Here is a 20,589-nt window from a genome sequence, read left to right on the forward strand (position 1 = left end):
TGTATTGGAATGAATTCCACATCAGAAAGTATCTCTTCCCTTTCCCCATATTTCGTCACTTTTTAAGTATATTTTAGGTCCATGGGTTTGGAATCCATGGAAGTGGAGGGCCAACTGTACTTATATGCAGATTTTTGACTGGGGGAGGGGGGGGTTGATGCCCCTAACCCCTGCGTGGTTCAAGGGTCAATTTTATTTCTTATTAATCACAATTAGTAGTTTCCCTAATGTTAGGAATTTGTGTTGTGTGGCATTTCCAAGCTTTGCTGGCCTTTGGTGTTTTTACTTTTGAGGTGCTTTGCAGTCCTCCCTGTGCCCTGCTGTTGGATGCTGTGTGTTAGATGTGTGCTCTGTAGAAAGAAGGTTATGTCACCATTCAGCTTTTTATAGCTTCCAGTCCTGACCAGCTTTTAATTCTTATTTTTAAGGAAGCCCTGAAAATCGGAGTTCTTATTGTTAGCCAATGCCTATATCAGTTAGGATATTTTACACTGCAGTTCACAGAAAACCCAGCTACAAAACTGCTTGAACAATGGGGTATTTATTTGCTTACTAATTAATTAGTAGTCCCAAGCTATGTTTACTGACTTCAGGGTTGTTAAATTTAAAGGCTGGGTGGTATCACCAAGGATCCAATTTCCCCAGCACTGTGCCATCTTCCCTGTGCCTGGCGCTGCGTGGCTACAGAAGCTCTGGGCTTGACATTTGCACACATCAATATGTCCAGTGAGAAAAAAAGACTGTTTCTTCCATATGTCTCTAAACAAACAATCCAGAAGTCCCTAACAGATTTGCCCTAAATCTGGACTGTGTAACATGGCCATTGCTCACTCGTCCCTGGTAAGAGGAAAACAGTTGCTGTGTCTGACTCGGGAAGGAAGACCTACCTCTGGTCTGGGAAGCGGGTAGCCCTCCTGGGGACAGGACACCCTACAGGAGCTCTGATAGGCATGAAGAAAATGGCGTCAGTACTGTAAATGTTCCCTACTTGACAGCCTCGGCTTTGGGGACTTCTTCGTAACTTTCATTTGGTTATATTTACGGCAGTCTAAAAACTATCCCACAGGGTTGAGAGGATTAAATTAAAAATGTATGTATTTAGTATAGTGCCAGACACTAAGTAGGCCCTTAGCAGTGGGCATTTGGTGAATTGTAGTTATTGCTCATATTTCACACTATAAGATGTGATCACACTGAACCTGCACATATGAGATCCTGGTTTCACATTTCCAGTATTTAATTTTACACTAATAATATAGCTAGTTTTGGTATATTGTCTGAATAATTTACTTAGTGTGTATGCTCATTGTGCTTTTAGCATTTGTCCTTGTGTTGGCTTATGTCTCCATCACATAAATCACAAGTAGTTTTTCTTTTTGTTGGGACTGATTGATCCTTAGAACTTGTGTATAGCAATAGTATGGTAGTGCTATAAATATGGCAAGATGGCTAACTTATGTTCACAATTTACTTTACTTACTGTTCTTGATATAAATTCTCATTTGAATACATGAAATTTATGTTAGTTACATTTAAAACATAAAGTTGGGTGTATAGTCCCACTGTCTTAAAACCTATTCAGATCTTGGTTTATGAAGACTTAATATTATTTGAGGAAAGTGAGAACATTTAGATGGACACTATTGCATATCTTTGTAAAATGATGGAGTAAGTAAATTAATGATGTTCTTCAGATAAAACATAATAATAGTCTAGAATATTGTACGCTACTGGAAAAACTTACCAGAAATGCTGCCTGAGTTTTAATTCTGCGTGCCCTGAATCTGTGAGGAGTTAACATAATCTCTGATGTATTAAAAAAGACAAGTAGTCAGTTTCAAACATTTCTGAAATAAGATGTCATAAGAATCTTGAAGTTATTAGTTAACGTGCTAAATGATCTTCTCGTTGCCTCTCTATATCTGTTCTCTGCCCTTGTTCACCCTGCTCTCTGCCCCAGGACCCTGACCTGTCTGGATGGCACCCAGGGGCTCCTTTGACCTCTGGCTCTTGGTTGGGTTGTCCAGTGGGAGCACCAGTAGGAAACAAGCGGACTTGGGAGGGTGATGCTGGGTTTTATTTCCGTGGCTCCCTCCCTGCTGGTTGGCTGCCCTGGGTGGCTAAAAGTCAGCGGCCCTGTTGGGTGGCATTCTCCACACACCTTACTCCCTGGATTCTGGTAACGGCTGCCTCCTCTTGCCTCTTCAGGCCCAAGTGCCCTAATAGCCTTGTGGTTTCCCTGTATTTTGCCCATACCTTTGTAGTATAGTCCCTAAACCATCTTTGAATCACCCCATTTGATTTTACTATCTGTTTACTGCTGGTATCTTGAGTGATACATATTCCCATTTTAAAGTTTGTCTTGGGTTTGTAGCATGTCATGGTCGTTTATAGTTTTCCTTGGGCCTGATTCTTTAGCCTTCAGCTGTAGCTTCCGACAGTAGAATCCACTGGGTAGGCTGGCTGTGGGCGCCTGGGTGCCTCCTGTTCATTAAATGGCCCTTTAGGGGACCTGGGCCTTGGTGTGGATTCCCGTAAACTAGTACTTTTCTTGGGAATTAGACTGCTACTTATTTTATCCTAAGGTCTCAGCCTACTGGAAACTTCATTCTGCCTTTTGGGTATTGCCCACATGCCTCCTTTAGTAACTGGTCATGTCTTTCCACACTGCATGTTTTCTGGACTAACTCCTCTTCCGCTGTGTGCTTAGCTCCCTAGACTGTTTTCACCTTTGACTGTCTTCTCTCCCCAGGCGTGGTATGTAATAGTTCACCTCCTCATTGAGCCTCTTATCTTTGCAGGCAGCCCTAGTCCAGAAAAGGGGTATTTCCTCCATGGCAGTATTTGGGTGAGCGTGTGTACTGGCTCTCTTAGCCTCCCTTGTATCATTTAAGTAGCCGCCACCTGTTGAGGAAATGCTAAACCTCCATAACGTCCATAGGCTTTCTGGAACTTACCTCTTTGTTCTTAAGGTTTTTCTGGGTCATGGTGTGGTGGTGGTGAAGATGTTGCTGAAAATAATGACTAACTCTAAAAAGGTGTTTACTATGTGCTAAACACTGTTATAAGCCCTTTATAAACACAAACTCATTCAGTCTTCACAAAATAGTATAAGGTAGATATACTTGATCAGACACTAATTTCTGGAGATGAAGGAGCTGTAGCACAGAGAGGTTAAATAATTTGGCAAGGGCATTCATCTAATAAGTGGTAGAACGAGGTTTTCAACCTATGCTGTCTGGCTCCAGAAGACAGGGATTTTGTGTTTAAATTGCTACTATAATTCCTAGTGCTTAGAACATTGCCTAGATATAGTAGTGTTCAATAAATATTTATGTAATGAATGAGTGCATAAGCCACTCTGCTGTACTGCACATCCACGGGGTATGGAATCCTGAGTGTGGCCCTAATCTGTTCCTTCCGTGGGCTAGAATGCTGTCTGCTGACTGGAAGTGTTGAATTTCCGTGAAGCTGCAGGCTCTTCTTTGGTGATGAGGGTAACAGATGACAGAGGCTCGATGGCCGTTGGTGGTTCCTGCAAGGACTGGGTACTGGGGACTCTGTTGACTTGGGCTCCCTAATATGCTAGATGTGGCATCCTTGCATGTTTACCTTTCACCCACCGGCTGCATAGAGCTTGTTGAGATAGTTTGTAAAATTGTAATTCTTCTTACCTAGTCTGTGAACTCTGACTCCCACAATTATTTTCCTGAAAACCTGAACAGTCACACTGATAATGGATAATTCTGCCAGTGTTTTATGTGTAAATAGTCTGGTCTGGCTGGGTTTGACCAGAGACCATTTCTTTATAGTCATTTGAGTCCAAGAGAAGACATTTCTGATCAAGTGTATCTATGGCTACAATTTATAATAAGGAAATGAGAGGAAACTTTCATTTGAGTTTCCAGCTCTTGGTAAGAGAGTGTTATAGGTTGTTTAGAAGTTAGCTTGTGTTTCTTGGTCACTGCATGTGATGGTTAGTTCAAATTACATTGGAAACAGTAATTTCCTTCTTATGTTTTCTGTTTATTTCTGAGTCTGCCTGAAACACAACTGGATTGGTGAAATTGAAGAATCATGAAGGCTAAAGTATAGACCAAGGGACTCTAATTTCATAAATAATCTATTATATTGCTTAATAGGTCACCTTTTTCACTAATCTGGATTACTTATAAGCACTATGTATCTTGAAAAGAATACTTATGATCGATCATTATTCTTACGGTAAATAGTGCTGCCTTGTGAGAGTGTCCATTTTCTTAACCGCTACTTAACAAAATCTAGTTTCCTTGTCTTAACGGCAAAAGCAGTTCTAGAGAGAAAGGAGAACACTTTAGCAGTTAGGACACATGATGATACTTAGCTGTTATTTTTATTATAGAGTAACATATATTTCCCAATACTTAGTAAATAGGAGTCTGTCAGAGGTACATTGTGGGGAGGGCAAGACATTTAAAAGTGCCACACAGAACATGTGCCCCGGCTGCTTTAGCATAATGGTCAGCCCCCAGCCCAGGGTCATAGCTTGAGTTTTGAGATGATCATCAATTCTCTATGTCCATGGGGCCCTGTTTCTGAATATTTAACCTAATGTAGTCTTTGGAAGGGTAGAAGTGTATCATTCCAGGCCTGGCAGTGGCTGTAGGAAAGTCAGGTGTTGAATAGTAATTCTGACACTATTAACTTTAGGTGACCACAAGGGTCTTTGGTAATATTTGTAAGAGGCTATACTGATCTAGGTTATAGGTACTTAGGAAGAATGCCAAAGTGGATTGCAAAGCATTTTATAAAACAGAAACAGAAGAATACAAGTGTTTAAAGGCAAATGTCTCCCTAGAAGGCTTGAAGTCCGTGAAGTTGTGGTGAGGGCAAGACATTTAAGAAATGCTGCCCAGAACTCGTGTTTAGACATAATGATTAGCCTCAGCCCATAGCCTGAGTCTTGAAATGATCTCGGATGCTCTAAATCCATTGGGTCCTCTTTCTGAATATTTAGCCGAATGTACTGTGCTACAGGACAGTTGGAGTGCTGTGAGCTATTACTTGCAAATTCAGCTTCTAAATGAGGAAAGAATTCTAGGAGGAAAAGAAAGCTGTCATATTACACAAGGTTTGAATAAAGATGCAAACCTAAAATACATAGTGAAATGAAGTTTCAGTAAAAGGAAGCCTGTTTGTGTCTCTGATGCTTAGTTAGGAACTCATCTAGAAAGATGAGCCATTCAATAGCTAAGTCAGTCTTTGAGTAATTGACTTTGGCCTTTCTAAGTTAGTCAGTTTTCTCTTACATGTTTACATATATAATACTCATTTATAAAACATTTAAATTTGTTCTCTAAGATTCAGTTGGTGACATTAACATTGAAATTCTATGCTCACACATAAAATAGAGTTGTAACACCTCTGGTGGTCAGTTAGGGTTATCATTTATATTTCTCTTCTGTGGTGGCGATCCACATTTACTAAAGGCTTAGTTTTGTTTTATTTTCTCCTTTGAGTAGCTTCAGTAACAGTGGGATATCAGAAGTACCCCCTTTCCATCTTGCTTATTGTTGGTATCACTTATTTGTCACTTAGTGTATTCACCTGGTCTACCAAGTTGATGCTAGTAGTGGAAACCATGCCAGGAACCTCAAATCCTTTTAACTGTGGATTATCATTATGGGGTAGAAGAAACTGAAAAAGGACAGTTTCATTTAAGACCACATGTATATAGAGTATTACGGTGAAATGCACACCTTTTGGTTTACAGTCAGGGAGCACAGGAGCCTCAGCTTTGTACCCGATGACCTGTGTCCTGAGGTGGCCTTTGGGGTGGGGGAGGGGACGGCAGGTGTTGTGTTCTTGGGAGGACAACCTTCCACATCCTCACCTGGCTGCTTTGCATAGTTTGTGTAGACCTGTGGTATCCCACCCCACATTTCACAAAACTCTTGTAATGAATGTTTACAACTTAATGAAAAAGAAATCCTCATAATAAATCTTCTCTGTTTAAATGTGTCTCTGAATGATTTTTCTGTTTTGGTTGCAGTAGGTACGTACATCTTTACAATAGTTGTAATCAAGATGCTAGTCAGTTTCGTTTCGCTTTTTATTTAGTGCTGTGCTAGGTGCTTTACATGCATTATCACATTTAATCCTCAAGACAATTAGAAGAGAGGTACTATTATTGTTCCTATTTTACAGAAGGTGAAACGGACCATGGAGAGTTAAAATAAGATCACAATAGTCAGGAAAAAGTAGAGGTAGAAATTGAAATTCAGGTCTGTGGTTTGGAAAAGTTTGAAGTCTTACCTACTAAGCCCTACTGCCTCCTTTGTAACGAACTTTCAAGCCAGACTTAATGAAAATACTGTGTCTAATTAGTAGAAAGTCTGACTTTTCAGTATTTACTGACAAATTTCTGTATGAACAGAACCTATATAAAGACTGTTCCAATTTTTGTTTCATTCTCGTAGGAGCTGAAAGATGGGGGCCATCGTGATCAGATGGCTGCAGCCAGAGGAATCCTGCAGAAAAACGTTCCGATCCTCTACACTGCGTCCCAGGCGTGCCTGCAGCATCCTGATGTCGCAGCCTACAAGGCCAACCGAGACCTGATCTACAAGCAGCTGCAGCAGGCAGTGTCAGGCATCGCCAACGCAGCCCAGGCCACGGCTTCCGATGATGCCTCCCAGCACCAGGGCGGCGGCGGAGAACTGGCATACGCCCTGAATAACTTTGATGTAAGTTAAGCTTGGGAGGAAACTTGAGGCTCTTGACCATCCCCCAAAGTTAACAGATATCTGGGGAACTGTGATCAAGGTTTCTGATGAAAGCCCGGTTTCTGATGAAAGCCCAGTTTCTACTTCGATTTGCAATCTAAGTTGAAAGAAATTTTATGAATCATCAGTCTACTTGACGTGGCTGAAAGCATTTATCTTTTCTTTTTTTAGTTTGAGTTAAACTTCTGAATTCTTTTATGCTACTTGTGTTTCCTTATGAGGTCATTCTTTCTTGAGTATATTTGAGTTTAGTTCATTTCAACCAAGATTTTAACCTTCTGGCAGATGTGAAGCTGGGAGATAGAGAGCAAAGTGCACACAGGCTCTGCCCTCCAAGGGCTCACAGTCTAGTGGGAGATACAGATACATTCTAAGTGACTGCATCAGAAGTGCTGTCATAATTTTACTTGTCTGCCTAGGTAGACTTTTTCTCCTCAACAACTAAATTGTAATAATAGACTAAACTTAATCAAGATTAGCAATTTTGGGATTGAAGTACTTTCTTAGCATAATGCTGTATAATTACCTTTTACTATAGATGATGCCTATACATTCCATGTGCATACTGCCCTATGTAGCTAATAAGTTTTTTGGTGGGTTTTGTATTTTAAAATTTTTACCCACAATGCCTCATGGCTTCCAGTAGATGGCAGCAGTTTAAGATTTTTTTTTTTTTTTAAATTAAAAACCAATTGTTGGGTTAATTTTTAACTACCATAAAGGAAAATTGCTTTCCAGGTGGCCAGCACCTTCTCATAAGTTGGAATGCTTTGAAGTGAAGAATCAGTATAATGGAATGCATTTTTTTTTTTTTTTTTAACAGTTTTCCCTGGTCTTTACCTTTCCTTTCCTGTCTCTCCCCTTTACTTTGGCTCGGGGAGCTGATCCTTGTTGATACGCACGGCTGATGCCAGACTTTTCGTAAATCCTAAGAACAGTATTAAGCCTAAAGACCATGGTGTCAGAACTGAAGTTTTACTCTGCAGCCTTAAACATTACGTGACTTTATAGCAAATGCTTGTGATGTACCTTACAATTTATTGGCACTGTTGTCCCCCCTGCCCCCCCAAATTTGGCAGTATGAGCTATTGGCCTCTTTCAAGGCAATAAGGGTTACAATTTGTCTTAAGTTGAGTAATATCAGTTGAGTAATAGTATCAGTAATATTAATTAATAAATGAGGGGGTTGGGCTAAATGATCGCAGGTAGGTTATAGCTCTGTGACTCCATTAAAATTCTGTATGCATTCATTCCTGATTCCTGTTGGTCAGAACATATTGTGCATTCAGTTTATCCTGCAGTAACTCAATCTAGTTGAATAGCTAAAATGTAGGCTAATAACAAACTCAAGGTATTGCATGTTAAATTTTGAAACTGACGTTTCTTTGGAAGGGAAAGAAGAAATATATACTTATTGGAGAAGGGCAAGCTTTTTAAAGAAAAATCTTGGCATTTAAGTTGAAATCAATAAGAACATCTTCTCCATAAAGAAAAATTAAAGGCAAAATACTTGCACGGACATTTAGCAGTGAAAGGATAAATTGTATCAAGTGGAGAAGTTGGAGGGAGGCCAGTAGCGGCTGTCCTGGGGGTGTTGATGTTGACCTTGTACCTATAGCTTACTTGTGACTTGACCTCACTTATCACTGGTAAAGCTGGATTTAAGTGGAGTCGGGGAGTGAAGGGGAAACATAGGAAGGATTTATTCTTATTGGGGCACTTATATCACAGATGTAACTGTTGGGACAGATTACTACATCTCTTACAATACGTGGAGGTCTTTGAGCAAAGAAAGTCTCAAATTTAGACATAACAGGATAAATTTGAGGCTGAATTGTTCATAAAATTTGATGAGATGTGTAAGGTAAGGAAAATAGGTTGAAATTAATGATAAATGCATTCTTTTCTGAAACTTGGAGTACAGAAGTTAGTGTTTTGTTTTTTATTTATTGATTTTTGTGTGTGTGGTGAAACAGTTCTGCTGGTGTCATGTAGCAGTTTTATGCTCCTAGAAAATAAAAAGAGAGCTAACTTATTTATCCTTAATGTACTAATACTGTATAGACTGTCCTTTAGGTGTTTAGATTAAGTCATTTGAACATGATTTTTATGCTGACGTATTTGTGTTTGCATTGGTGGTATACCTTATCTAGGCCCCATTCAGCTGGTTAGTACTGCTTCAAGTGCCTTCTCTGAGAAGAGAACCACCAGAAACCTATTTGTGTGGGTTAGCCCCCTCATCTGCCAAGGAGTATAACTTTCTTTCAGGCGCTGGAATTTTTGTGTTAAATTCTTGGTTTTTTCTAATCAACACTTTCCTCACCTTTTCAAAGAATGGAGGGAACAGAGATTAGTACTAACATTCAATTAATGCTTCCTCTGCAGAAACAAATCATTGTGGACCCCTTGAGCTTCAGTGAGGAGCGATTTAGGCCGTCCCTGGAGGAGCGCCTGGAAAGCATCATTAGTGGGGCTGCCCTGATGGCCGACTCGTCCTGCACGCGCGATGACCGGCGCGAGAGAATCGTGGCGGAATGTAACGCCGTGCGCCAGGCCCTGCAGGACCTGCTCTCGGAGTACATGGGCAATGTGAGTGTTTCCAAGCAGAGCTGTATTAGACTGAATAGTGTTTTTGAATTTTTAAGGTTTTTGTTTAAAAACCAATGAAATTTGATACCTGTCTTTTTTTTTTTTTACCATAGCAAACACAGTACTTGTTGATTTTTTTCTCTATTGTCATTACCTTCCTTTTTCCTTCCCTGATACTTCCTCTTCCATTCCAGTTATTAATTGCTAATATAGGGTTGCTGTAATTTAGACCTTGTATCCAATATTTTCCTGTGGCAAAGAAGGAATAAATGAAATAAAAAATTATATGAAATTATTTTAAAGGGAAGAGGGACAGTGCACATTTGTTTTCACTAGTGATTTTTGCCTACTTAATACTTTTCAGGAAAAGATCTTGGTACTTTCTCATTTGTTCATTTGTCATATATCTTCTTTGTTTACTTGTATGCCTATATAAGAGAACAGATAATAGTGAGTCATGATGGAATTCCTGGGGTAAAAATGAATGCTTTCCTGTGTTTATCTTGTTTCTACCATATTGTGAAATTAGTGGAGCATACTGAATTTTCTTAAGCCATTGCCATGTTTTGATTGTATTCAGTCTACTTCACAAAAATGAGATTAGAGGCTTAGTTAAATCAAATGGAAAAAGTGGTTGATATGTCACAGTGAAAATGTAGGACACATTTAAAAACCCATATCTGAGCTTGAAAATCAGAAAATGTAAAAAAATGGATAATTTGAAGACTGGATCCCAGTGTTGGAGTTTTATACAGTAAACGAAGGGCTCATGGTGCGTATGTAGATCAGTAATCTGCCATCGTGTGCAGTGTTGAAGTGGTGCCAAAGTGTCCAATGCAGTTATGATTAGGAAACACATTAAAAACAGCCTTTGGTGGGGAAGATTATGTGGTAAATCTGTCCTCATTACTCCACACTAGAGCTTCCTAACCAGTCTGCAAGATACCCCTTGAGTTTTGGGGTTGGTCAGATTTCTGGCCAATCATCCCTGGTCATGCTCGACCTTCTGGTTTCTCCCTAGAGTATCAGACAAATAGTGCTTTCTGTTTGTTCCGTGGATGTAAGGAAGGTGGGAAACAGTCTTGTATACGGAAGATGTGGAGACCATAGTGGCACTCTTAATATAACATTTTATTATGGAAGTGAAAACTAGAACAATAATTGATGTTTGACTGAAATTTGAGGATTATAATGGGGGTTTTGAGAGAAATTATCATGAGATTCAGCAATACAGTTTAGAAGATGGTGTCTGGGCATGTTTCTCGTAAAGATAAAAATATTTAGCTTCCTGTGTTAACTCGTGTAGCAGTGATCAGGCTAGGTCCTGTCAGAAAGGGATAGAGTGAGGATAAAGGGAGAGGGCAATGAAGCACATTTGAAAGCTTCAAACGGTAAAAGGGTCTGCAAGAAGCAAAAGCAACTGGAGATATATTTTTGCTTATTTATGAAGCATCAAAATAATTTAGAACCTCTAGTGACAATCAGAACTTAACCGGCAGTATCTGCCTGTCACTCAGTTCATATTATGTGTCACGTGCAAACTAGTCTGCTGGCACTGTGTAAAAGGAACGAGGCTGATTCCTCCCTTCTGAAACACACAGGGTCTCTACAGGGCACTTACGGGGAATGCTATTCTAGGCACTGCTAAAATTGCAAGGAGGATGAGATGATTTCTAGCTGGGAAACCTGAGAGGACTTAATGGAGGATTTATTTTCTTTAGGTTGATTTTTAAAAGATGGTTCACTTTAAGTTTTGATGATTTCTGTTGAAAATGATTGGGCAAGTAATTACGGTATGTGGAGAATTGAGACAATCTCGATTAATTAAAACTAGTTCACTACATGGAACTTTATAGACAGAGTGGTAAAGTCCAGAAGGGCTCACATATTTTTACTTTGTTCATTGCCTGGATTCTCTCAGTAATGTCATTTTTTTAAATAGATAATATACTCTCAAATTTTTTCCATAATCTCGAGTCTTCCTTTCTCATCCAGTGTTGCCACTTACCAAGTTACATTGTTCTTTCCTCTAAGGCAATGATTCTTAACTTTGGATACACACTAGGATCCAGAGGGAACTTCCAAAACTACTAATGTTTAGGTTGTACCCCAATTAAGTCAGAATTACTGGATTGAGGCCCAGTTGTCAGTATTTTTAAAAGTTCCCCAAGTGATTCCAACGTGCAGGTAAGGTGGAGAAACTGCTCTGATGGTTTGCTGCATTTGTTGCTTTCTGCCTTATTCCGGCTCTCTTCACTTTCTCCGTCTTCCAGTCTGTTCACCTGCTCAGACCAGTCTGAGCTCATGCCTGCAGTAGGACATTCATTATATTTTTGAAATTTCCTTCCCACCTGTTTAAACCTAATCCTCTCTTCCTTCAAGCCTCCCCCCCCAATCTCTTTGCTGAAGCCCATTTCAAACTGCACCTTTTTATATTATTTCCTTGCTGCTTAAAGTTTTGCACCTAATTGTTTACTTCCTCGAACTATTACTTAACTGTATTTTCTTTATCCATGTAACTTCTGCAGCTGAGTTTTAAGTGTTTGAAAGATGGGAACTATTTTAAAAATACTCTTCCAGGGTCTAGTATAATGCTAGCAGAGGTACTCAGTGAGTGCTTGCTTAATGAACTCATGCTGACTTGGGAGAATGAATAAAATGAACAATTTTGGATGTTCATAGTACTAAGGATACATTAGTGAAAAAAACAAAGATTCTTGCCCTTATTGGCCTTACATTCTAGAAGGTTTTGGGAGAGGAGGCCATGGGTGGTTTACCTCATTTTCTGTACATCTTCGGTACACAGATGAATTTGTAGAAAAAAATTAAACCAAGTACTCTGAAATAAAACAGTGAGTGAAAGTGATATTTTAGATTAGAGTGGAGTTGAATTTAATTCATCTGGTGAGGGCCAAATTCCCTTTTAAAGCCTCCCAGGGCCAGGAGTCCAGCAGCCTTAATGTTCCTGCTTGGATTGTGGTTTGAAGAGGTGGAGGATAGATAGTCTTGGCTCTATTGCTAACTTACTTTAGGATGCTATAAGAGGTATTGATGTGAGACATAATGCATCTGACCCCTGCTTACTTAACATGGAAATGTCTCAGATGCCTGACAGCAGAGGTTTAACCATTCAGTGGGTCTTTGTAGTTCCACAAATGACTCTCAGGTTTCCATGAAATGAAATGTGGTTATTGTGGTTAAGTTTAATTTGTTCCTGCTCTGTCAGCCTAAGGTTACTCTGCCTGTGAGGGTTCTAGAGAAAGAAAAACAGCTTGGATGGGTGGGGTAATCTTAAAAGGTTTAAAAGTAAATGGATTGACATTAAAAGGAAATGTAATTGAAGTTGAAAAGAGTTATTGCCACTTTGTTTATTTTTTCATAATTGAACATACATGTATATCAAATTACTGAACCACCTTTACTGTTAACATTTAGGGATATATATTTCCAGTTTTCTTCCCTTCTATGCAGTGTTTATAAATTTTAAAATAGTTTAACCTTAATGTTCTCTGCATATAAAGAAAATAGTCATATAATTAAGGTTCAAATTATTAGGTTAATTGGTTAAAACAAACTACCAAGTTGGGTTTAAATTTTTGTTCCTTAAATATATAATAGCTGACTTCGAAGCCCAGTTGTGTGTTATAATGTTCTTGGAAGTTATTTCAAGGCCAGTTAAAAACCTCCTTCTGAAGAACCCTGTACTTTAAACGGCTGAATTCTTTATTTAACACTCTTCATTCTGCTGAGGGATATGCTGATTCTTAGTAATGTTCCTTTCTCCCTTTGTTAGGGCATGTGCTTTAAGTTGTTTTTCCAATGGTAGAATTTATTTGGACCAAACTTATTTGTCTCTATTACCATATCCATCTCCAACCTCTGACCCCTCAAAAACCAAATCCAACCCCCACCCTCAAAACCAAAACCCAAACTGAAAACATTTAACACCGTGTCTGAAACATAGAAGACCTCAATCTTTGAAATGAATTCCATTTGGTTTTGGCCTGAGGAGTCTTGCCTAGTGGTTTATGGTATGTGTTGACTGACTAGAGTTAGGACTTTTAATTGGTAAGAAGCAGCACACACTTCGGGCTTGAGTAGCTCTAGCTCCTGCCATCCAGTATGGTAGCCAGTAGCCATATGTGGCTGTTGAGCACTTGAAATGTAACTAGTCCAAATTAAGATGTGCTGTAAATATAAGCTACACACCAGACTTCAAAGACTTAGTATATAAAAAGGATATAAAATACGAGTATGTTAATAATACCTCATTGATAATATTTTGGATATACAGGGTTAAAAAGAATCTGTACTTAAACTTTACTTTTTTCTTTTTTTTAAAACTTAATGGCTACTGGGAAATTTATAATTATATATATAGTTTATGTTTCTTGTTTGCTTTGTGTTTCTCTTGGATAGTTGTGACTACTGGGTAACCAACCAGCTCAGGAGAATAGATAAGAATTTGGCATCAACTTTACTGAATGGCCAGAATGGCACAGTAACCCATACATATACCTGTTATAGTTTATATTTTTTATACCTAAAAACATAGTTTTTGTCAGAAGAAAATCGGTACAGTTTAGGACCTGGTGAGGCTGATGTTGCTTAAGGATAAGTTTTCTCTTTGTTCTTGCCCCAATGGATGCAGTGGTTGTAGGGTCCTAAAAGAGGAATGTAATAACTGGACATTTTTTGTATTGTACAGGGGTTTTCATTTTCTGAATATATCAGGTATAAAATTTTTATTTGATTTTGGTTAATAGTTTGATATGGAATGTATGAATAGGATGCAGTTAATGTTCACTTTCAAAAATATATTTTATTGTAGTGAAGGAAAGCACTTAATTTAGATGCTAATCTCTTTTCAGTTTTGCAAATGCCTTCCTGGAATCACTTTAGCATTGCCAGAGTTTCCCAGCCTCTGAAGGACTCCGCGAAGAGCTTGTTACTGCATTATTTTGTGGCTACATTTTCTTATTTTCAAAATTAGAATATTTTTCTGATTATAAAAGTTCTGTGTTCATTATGTGTCACATGTAATCCTACCACCTATTTTTGGTGTATAGCATTCCAGACTTTATTCTGGGCATATGTATATGTACACATATCTGTTTTTTTCTTTTTTAACAATAAAAATAAGGATTATCTGAAATATTATACTGCTTACCATATGCCAGCCATTGTGATAAGAAACATACATTATTGCCTATTTTACTTCCATAATAATCCTTATTTGGTTATTTGCTTAAAAATACATATATATATACAGTTGACACTTGAACTCAGATCCCTCTGACCTGAAAGTCTGAGCTCTTAATACTTTTTATCATTACACATCTTTGCAAGTCAGCAAATAAATTTTACATCAAAATCTTTAATTCCCCATGTCTGGTATAGATGCCTGAAGTGAGCAGAACAAGAAAGCTTCATAGCCTGCCTTCCCTTGCTAGACTCTCTGGTGTTAACTTGAGTGTCATAGATGTTTCAGCTGGCTCTGCCATGTGCAGCTACAGGGGCTGAGTTTTGTTTTACAATATGCTAGGATTTCCATCTTTGTTTGCACCCTTGGGTCTCCTCACCTGTATTGCTAGTCAATAGTTCTGTAGCTTTGCTTGCAGATGATTGTATTGATTTGTGTCTATTCTCTGGGCTGCCTAGCATATTTGGGAGAATTTAGATATAAATAGATGTTGTATTGAATGCAAAATCTGAGCATATGTAAGACTTCTCTTGACAGCAGCATTTATTTAATTTGGAAACCTTATTTGTCAAAAATTAATGTGTGATTTTTCTTACGGATGAGAAGTTTAAAAGAGCTTCTTAACTCTGAGGAAGACATCTCATCCCAGTTATATTTTGTATCACTTCCTATGTATGCTACTCTGGCATTATGAATTGCAATATTTAACAGGCAAAGTTCTTAACCTTCTATATGCAAAAAGATGCATGTTTATGTATTAGATGAAATGGTGCTGGCCTAATAGAGCAATAGTGGAGTGGTCTCTTGAAATCAGGATGATGGAGCAGACATGGAAACCTGCCCAGTGTCAGGCTGCAGATGGATAGGGTTTTAGCTTCCACAAAATTGCTGTTAGACTGTCCTTGGTATTACTTGCAGCTCTTTAGATGTCAGGCAGGCTTGAAAATATTTCATATATAAAAAATGTTTCTGGATTAAAAGGTAATAACCTCTAAATATATCAGAATATTAGTAATTGTCAGTAGGTGGTGGGATGATAGGCAATATAAATTTTCTTCTGTATTTTTCCCCACATTATTGACAGTTTCTTATGGTCATAATGGTATAAAGTTTCAAAATAAACTTAGACCCTTAGTTTTATATGTCTTGGATTTTTAGGTTTTGTTTATGATCATATACTGTATTTATTTCCAAAGCACTATTAATATGGAAAAATTGAGGCTTTTTCACCATAATAAGGACTTGATTCATCTTTTTGAGGTACGATTCCTTCAAAACTAGTTTGATTGAAGTGGTGAGCTGTGTTTTTTTGTTTGTTTACTGTAGTATACATTTCTAATAAGTCAAAACAGAGTCAGTTACCTATGTGATAGCATTTGTATCATCCTTTTCTTGAACTATATATCAAAGTCATTTTTTACCATGGAAGTACAGAATTATAAAGTTTAGGATTTGGAAGTGACACTAGTTATCTAGTGCAGGTTTTGACAGATTATAGCTCTTAGGTCAAGTCTGGCCCACCATGTATTTTTGTAAATAAAAGTTTTATTGGAACTCAGACATGCCCATTTGTATACTTATCATCTATGGCTGCTTTTCCATCATAATGGCATAGTTGTGTAGTTGTGACAGAGACCAAATACCTCCCAAATCCTGAAATATTCGCTACCTGGCCCTCTTTAGAAGTTTGCCAAGCCTTAATCTAGTCCAGCCAACAAATTGTTTCAAAGGTTTGAAATTATGAATTCAATTTCTGTAATGGATATAAGACTGTCTAGGTTATCTATTTCTTCTTGGATAAATTTTGAAAGTTTGTGGCTTTTAAGGAAGCAGTCCATTTTATCCAATTAGTCACATTTTACATGACAAGAGTTGTTTGTAGCATTCTGTTGTCCTGTTTGTGGGGAATCTGTAGCCATATTCTCTAACTCATTCATAATATTACTAATTTGTATCTGCTCTCTTTTTTTTTTGTCGGTCTGGCTACAGGTTTATCAAGTCTATCGATCTTTTGAAAGCAGCAGATTTTGGTTTCATTGATTTTTCTTTATTATTTTGAATTTCACTGATTTCTGCCCTTTATGATTTCCTTTCTTCTGTTTCCTTTGGGTTTATTTTCTTCCTTTTCTAGTTTCTTGAGGCAAAACATAGGTTACTGGTTTGAGACCTATCCTCTTTTCAAGTGTAAAGATTTAGAACAGATTTCCATAGGAGTCCTGGTTTGTCTGCATCCCATAAATTTCGATATACTGTATATTCATTCTTGTTCACAACATTTTTAAATTTTCCTTGAGACCAATGGATTATATGGAAGTATGTTGTTTAATTTCTAGGTTTTTGGAAATTTTCTAGTGTTATTAATTTCTAGTTTAATTCAAATTCAGTATGGTCAGAGAACATACTTTGCATTATTCCAGTTCTTTTATTTGTTTACGAGGTTTGTCTTATGACCCAGTGCTACCTCTGTGAATGTTCTATCTGCACTTGAATATGTACAAGATGTGATCAAACAATATGGTGAATATTTAAATAAAAACAAATTTATTACAGTAAAAGACACATTGCCATTAATCTCCCTCAAAATACTCCCCCCACACTTCGAACACACCCCATCATTCTTGCCGCTTTCTGAAGCAGTTCTGGAAGTCTTCTTTTGTGAGTGTCTTCAGTTGCGCTGTTGTGGCTGCCTCTATGTCCTGAATCATTTTGACTTTGGGAATAGCCAAGAAGTTGCACGGTGCCCAGTTTGGTGAATAGGTGGATGAGGACACACCGTAATGTTTTTATTTGACAAAAATTGTCATATACCGGAAGCGATGATCTTGAAATTCAAGCATCTAATCATAGATAGCAAGAAGGGTCTTTTTTCCTCCTCATTTGGAGCAAGGGAGATACCATGTTTGATGTGAGCATAAAACTATCAAGTGCTGTACATATGCAAATTGGTATTATTTTAAGTAATATAATACAGTTCCTTCTACCCCATTTATTCTTTTGGCCCAAGGAGTAGGCTTTACTTTTGGCAAGGTTGTCATGTGTTGATAAGAAATTGGTTTATTTAAAATATTGTAATTGTTTAAAATTAGTAAACTGGATGTTTTGGGAGGCTGTTTATGTTATCTTAGAATGCTCATATGTGACAAACATGTAAAAGTAAAAGCTTATCAATCATAACTGTCTGCCCTAATATTTTTATGTCCCTTGATCTTTAAAATAATTTTTTGAATTTGGTGTTTTAGAGAATTTAAGGTAGTTAATGAAAACTCATTGAGTTTCTAAACTTTCCTTGCGAGAGACAGGTATAGCCCTGTCTGCCAGGAAATTTCCTCTTCTCTGATTTCAGGCCTGCTCTCTTGAAAGTTACTTTGGTTTTCATATTTCTTAGTCATAATATAAAAATAGAAGGGTGAAAGTCTGTGGAATGTGATGTTTTTCTTCTCTGAGTGAATGTCCTTATTCTTTCTGTTTATTTTGGGTTGAATCTGTGTTCACATCTGATGATTGCTAAGTAAGTACTTGACAGTCACTAAATAGCTTATTTATTTTAAAGTGGCATATTGGATATTTAGAATCAAAGACTGCTGAGAACTGATTTTGTTTGGTCATTCTCTGAAAATGATGTCAGGACATTTTTGTAATGACATGATTTGGAGACACACTATAAGGAAGATATTTCCTTTGAGATGCTTTATGCTGAAACAACATCTGGGCAGTAAATTGTCTTACAAGTATTATTTTCAGATGTGTTGAAATGATTGTCCTTCTATTCTGGTTTTATTCCAGTTGCAGATACTCTAACTTTTGGTTTTGTAATTTGTAGTTTTAATAGTATTCCAAATAGAATGCAGTGTGGCATCTTATTTCAAGATGTCCTTGCTAATTGTCCTTTAAATTTAACTCCAGAGCATACTTGTCCTGAGTTATTTCTCCCTGCTTTGAGGGAGAATTACTGGTTTTGTAGATTCAAATACAAAACTCATCTTCTAAGAATGAAAAGATTTATGTTTTTGCTTGTCCTTGTCCATGTATCTATAGGAACATTGCTTATTATTCCCTGATGTAAAATAACCTGAAATATTTTATAAGAAAAATCGTAAATATTTGACCAGTGATACCCAATTATAATCTTTAAAGCTCATAATAATAAATACACTTGTTGCTGGGAAGCAGAACATACTTGTTCATGTTGCAGTTAAGATTTTGTATTGGTGAAAAATAAAGTCATTATATATGGGAAAATTGTTTGGTTTTTAAAAGTTGGTCGTTCATACCCTTACTTAATGATTTCTGTTATAATAAAGGATCCCCTTGCCTCCCGTCACCTTTTCAAAGCCAGTTTTTCTTAGACTTAAAATGTGTTAATTGAGGAAATGGACTCAAAGCTTTAGGAAGACATTTGTTGGATTTTTCTTCTTCAAAGCAATTTTAAATTTTGTAATGTTCAGAAAGAAATCTGATTTTAAAACTGAAATTTCTAGTCAGAGTTTTTAAAAACTGACGCCATTTGCTAGCTCTTATTTGCTGTCTGTAGCTCTTTCATTTTGGCACACTCTAGAAGCTAAATCAAACTATTCTTTTTGAATAGGTTTTTCCAGCCAGTGCAGAGTTAACCATTTTCCTAAAACCACTCTGAATCAAGAATTACATTAATTTTCGTGTTACAACGATGAACGTCAGTAAATCTGTGTTTTTCATTTGAGGTTTTGGTCATATGGCAGTTCTTTTTACCTCAAGATTTGACAAGATTTGAACATCCACATATAAACATAGGTTTATGGGGAATGGTACATTGAAGAGACTCCTTTACGAAATGACACAGTGTCTTAGATTTGTTTTAAAATATTCCAGCGAAAAAAACTAACAGAAGGGTGATCAATGAAATAGGAAAACAGAAAGTTGATGGTTGTTAAAGCTTGATGTTGCATAAGGAAATTGATTTACTATTCTCAATCCTTTTGGATGTGTTTGGAAAGTCCCATAATAAAAAGTTTTAAAAAGGTATCTGTTACTATCATTGTGGTTATTTGAATTGGTGTCAGTATACTAGGTGGTTAAGGGCACAGTTCTTGTCATGTTTACAGCCCTTCTGAAATCATGTTGGCCAACAAAATAGTGTTTAAGCCACCTAAAATTGTGTTGAGGCAACTTCTCTTTTTAAAAAAGTTATTGTCTTGCAACCTCAGGAAGGCCTTGTTTTATCTCATCCAGTTCCCTTCTCAATCCTTAGTTCATAGGCTGGCCTATGATGTCTTGTAGGCCAATTAGATTCTCTTGAGAATTTGTATGGGAAAATAATAGGAAAATGATGCAGTTAGCGAATGGGAACTGAAGCAGGAAATTATGCCATTAAGTGCAGTCAGGGTCATGAGGGGTCATGGTGAAGTGAATTTGTGGGTGAGCAGCAGCTGTGAATTATAGGCAGCACAGTGGGTAAGAATGGGTCAGGTGTCTGAGTTGGAAGAGGGTGCAGCCAGCTAAGGGGGGGATCCTAGACATCCTGTTTGGCTGCTCCTAAGGCGGGTTGCCCAGCTGTGCTGGGGCTATTGTGCACTTGTGTCAAAGTAAACCCTTTGTCACTAGATTGGATTCTCCAAAAAGGAATGTAACTGGTAAATTGTGCAATTTTCTTAAATTCTTAGCAAGCACTTTTTAAGGCAAAAAATGGTCATTGTTTCATCATCTAGGCATTCCGCAGTCCAGTTCCTCAAGTATTGCATAGCAGAGCCAGTGCCCTCCTGAGTCTTGTTTTTAAAGCTCTATCTTATACAGTAAACAACCTTTTGTTTCTTATCTATTTGACTATTATACTGTTTAGTACTGATGTTTACATTGTTGTTCACTAGACTTTGAATGGAATTCATAAATGGCAGTAATCAGGACTTTTCTTTTTGGTGGGGGGGAGGGCATGACTTCTACAGGTTTCCTGTTAATTGAGAAGTTGCCCATAGAGAATATATACTGAAGAAATGTATCAAAGGCTAAATCCACCCTAGTGGATTAGTCAATAATGTTGCAATAACTATGTATAGTGCG

At 37.6% G+C, this 20,589-nt stretch overlaps 1 protein-coding gene across 3 annotated transcripts in view; it reads left to right on the forward strand.

Moving 5' to 3' along the window:
• The window catches only part of CTNNA1 (catenin alpha 1), a 281,607-nt gene that overhangs the window by 172,051 nt on the left and 88,967 nt on the right, over positions 1–20,589 (forward strand). For all 3 annotated transcript variants that reach the window (XM_074313590.2, XM_074313589.2, XM_074313591.2), the window contains 2 exons: positions 6,459–6,725; positions 9,150–9,353. In XM_074313590.2, coding sequence (XP_074169691.1) covers positions 6,459–6,725; positions 9,150–9,353 — 471 coding nt within the window. The remainder of the gene's footprint in view (positions 1–6,458; positions 6,726–9,149; positions 9,354–20,589) is intronic.

The sequence above is a fragment of the Rhinolophus sinicus genome, chromosome 5 (assembly GCF_057876585.1).
Source record: "Rhinolophus sinicus isolate RSI-liver-muscle chromosome 5, RSI-T2T, whole genome shotgun sequence".
Classification (NCBI taxonomy): domain Eukaryota; kingdom Metazoa; phylum Chordata; class Mammalia; order Chiroptera; family Rhinolophidae; genus Rhinolophus; species Rhinolophus sinicus.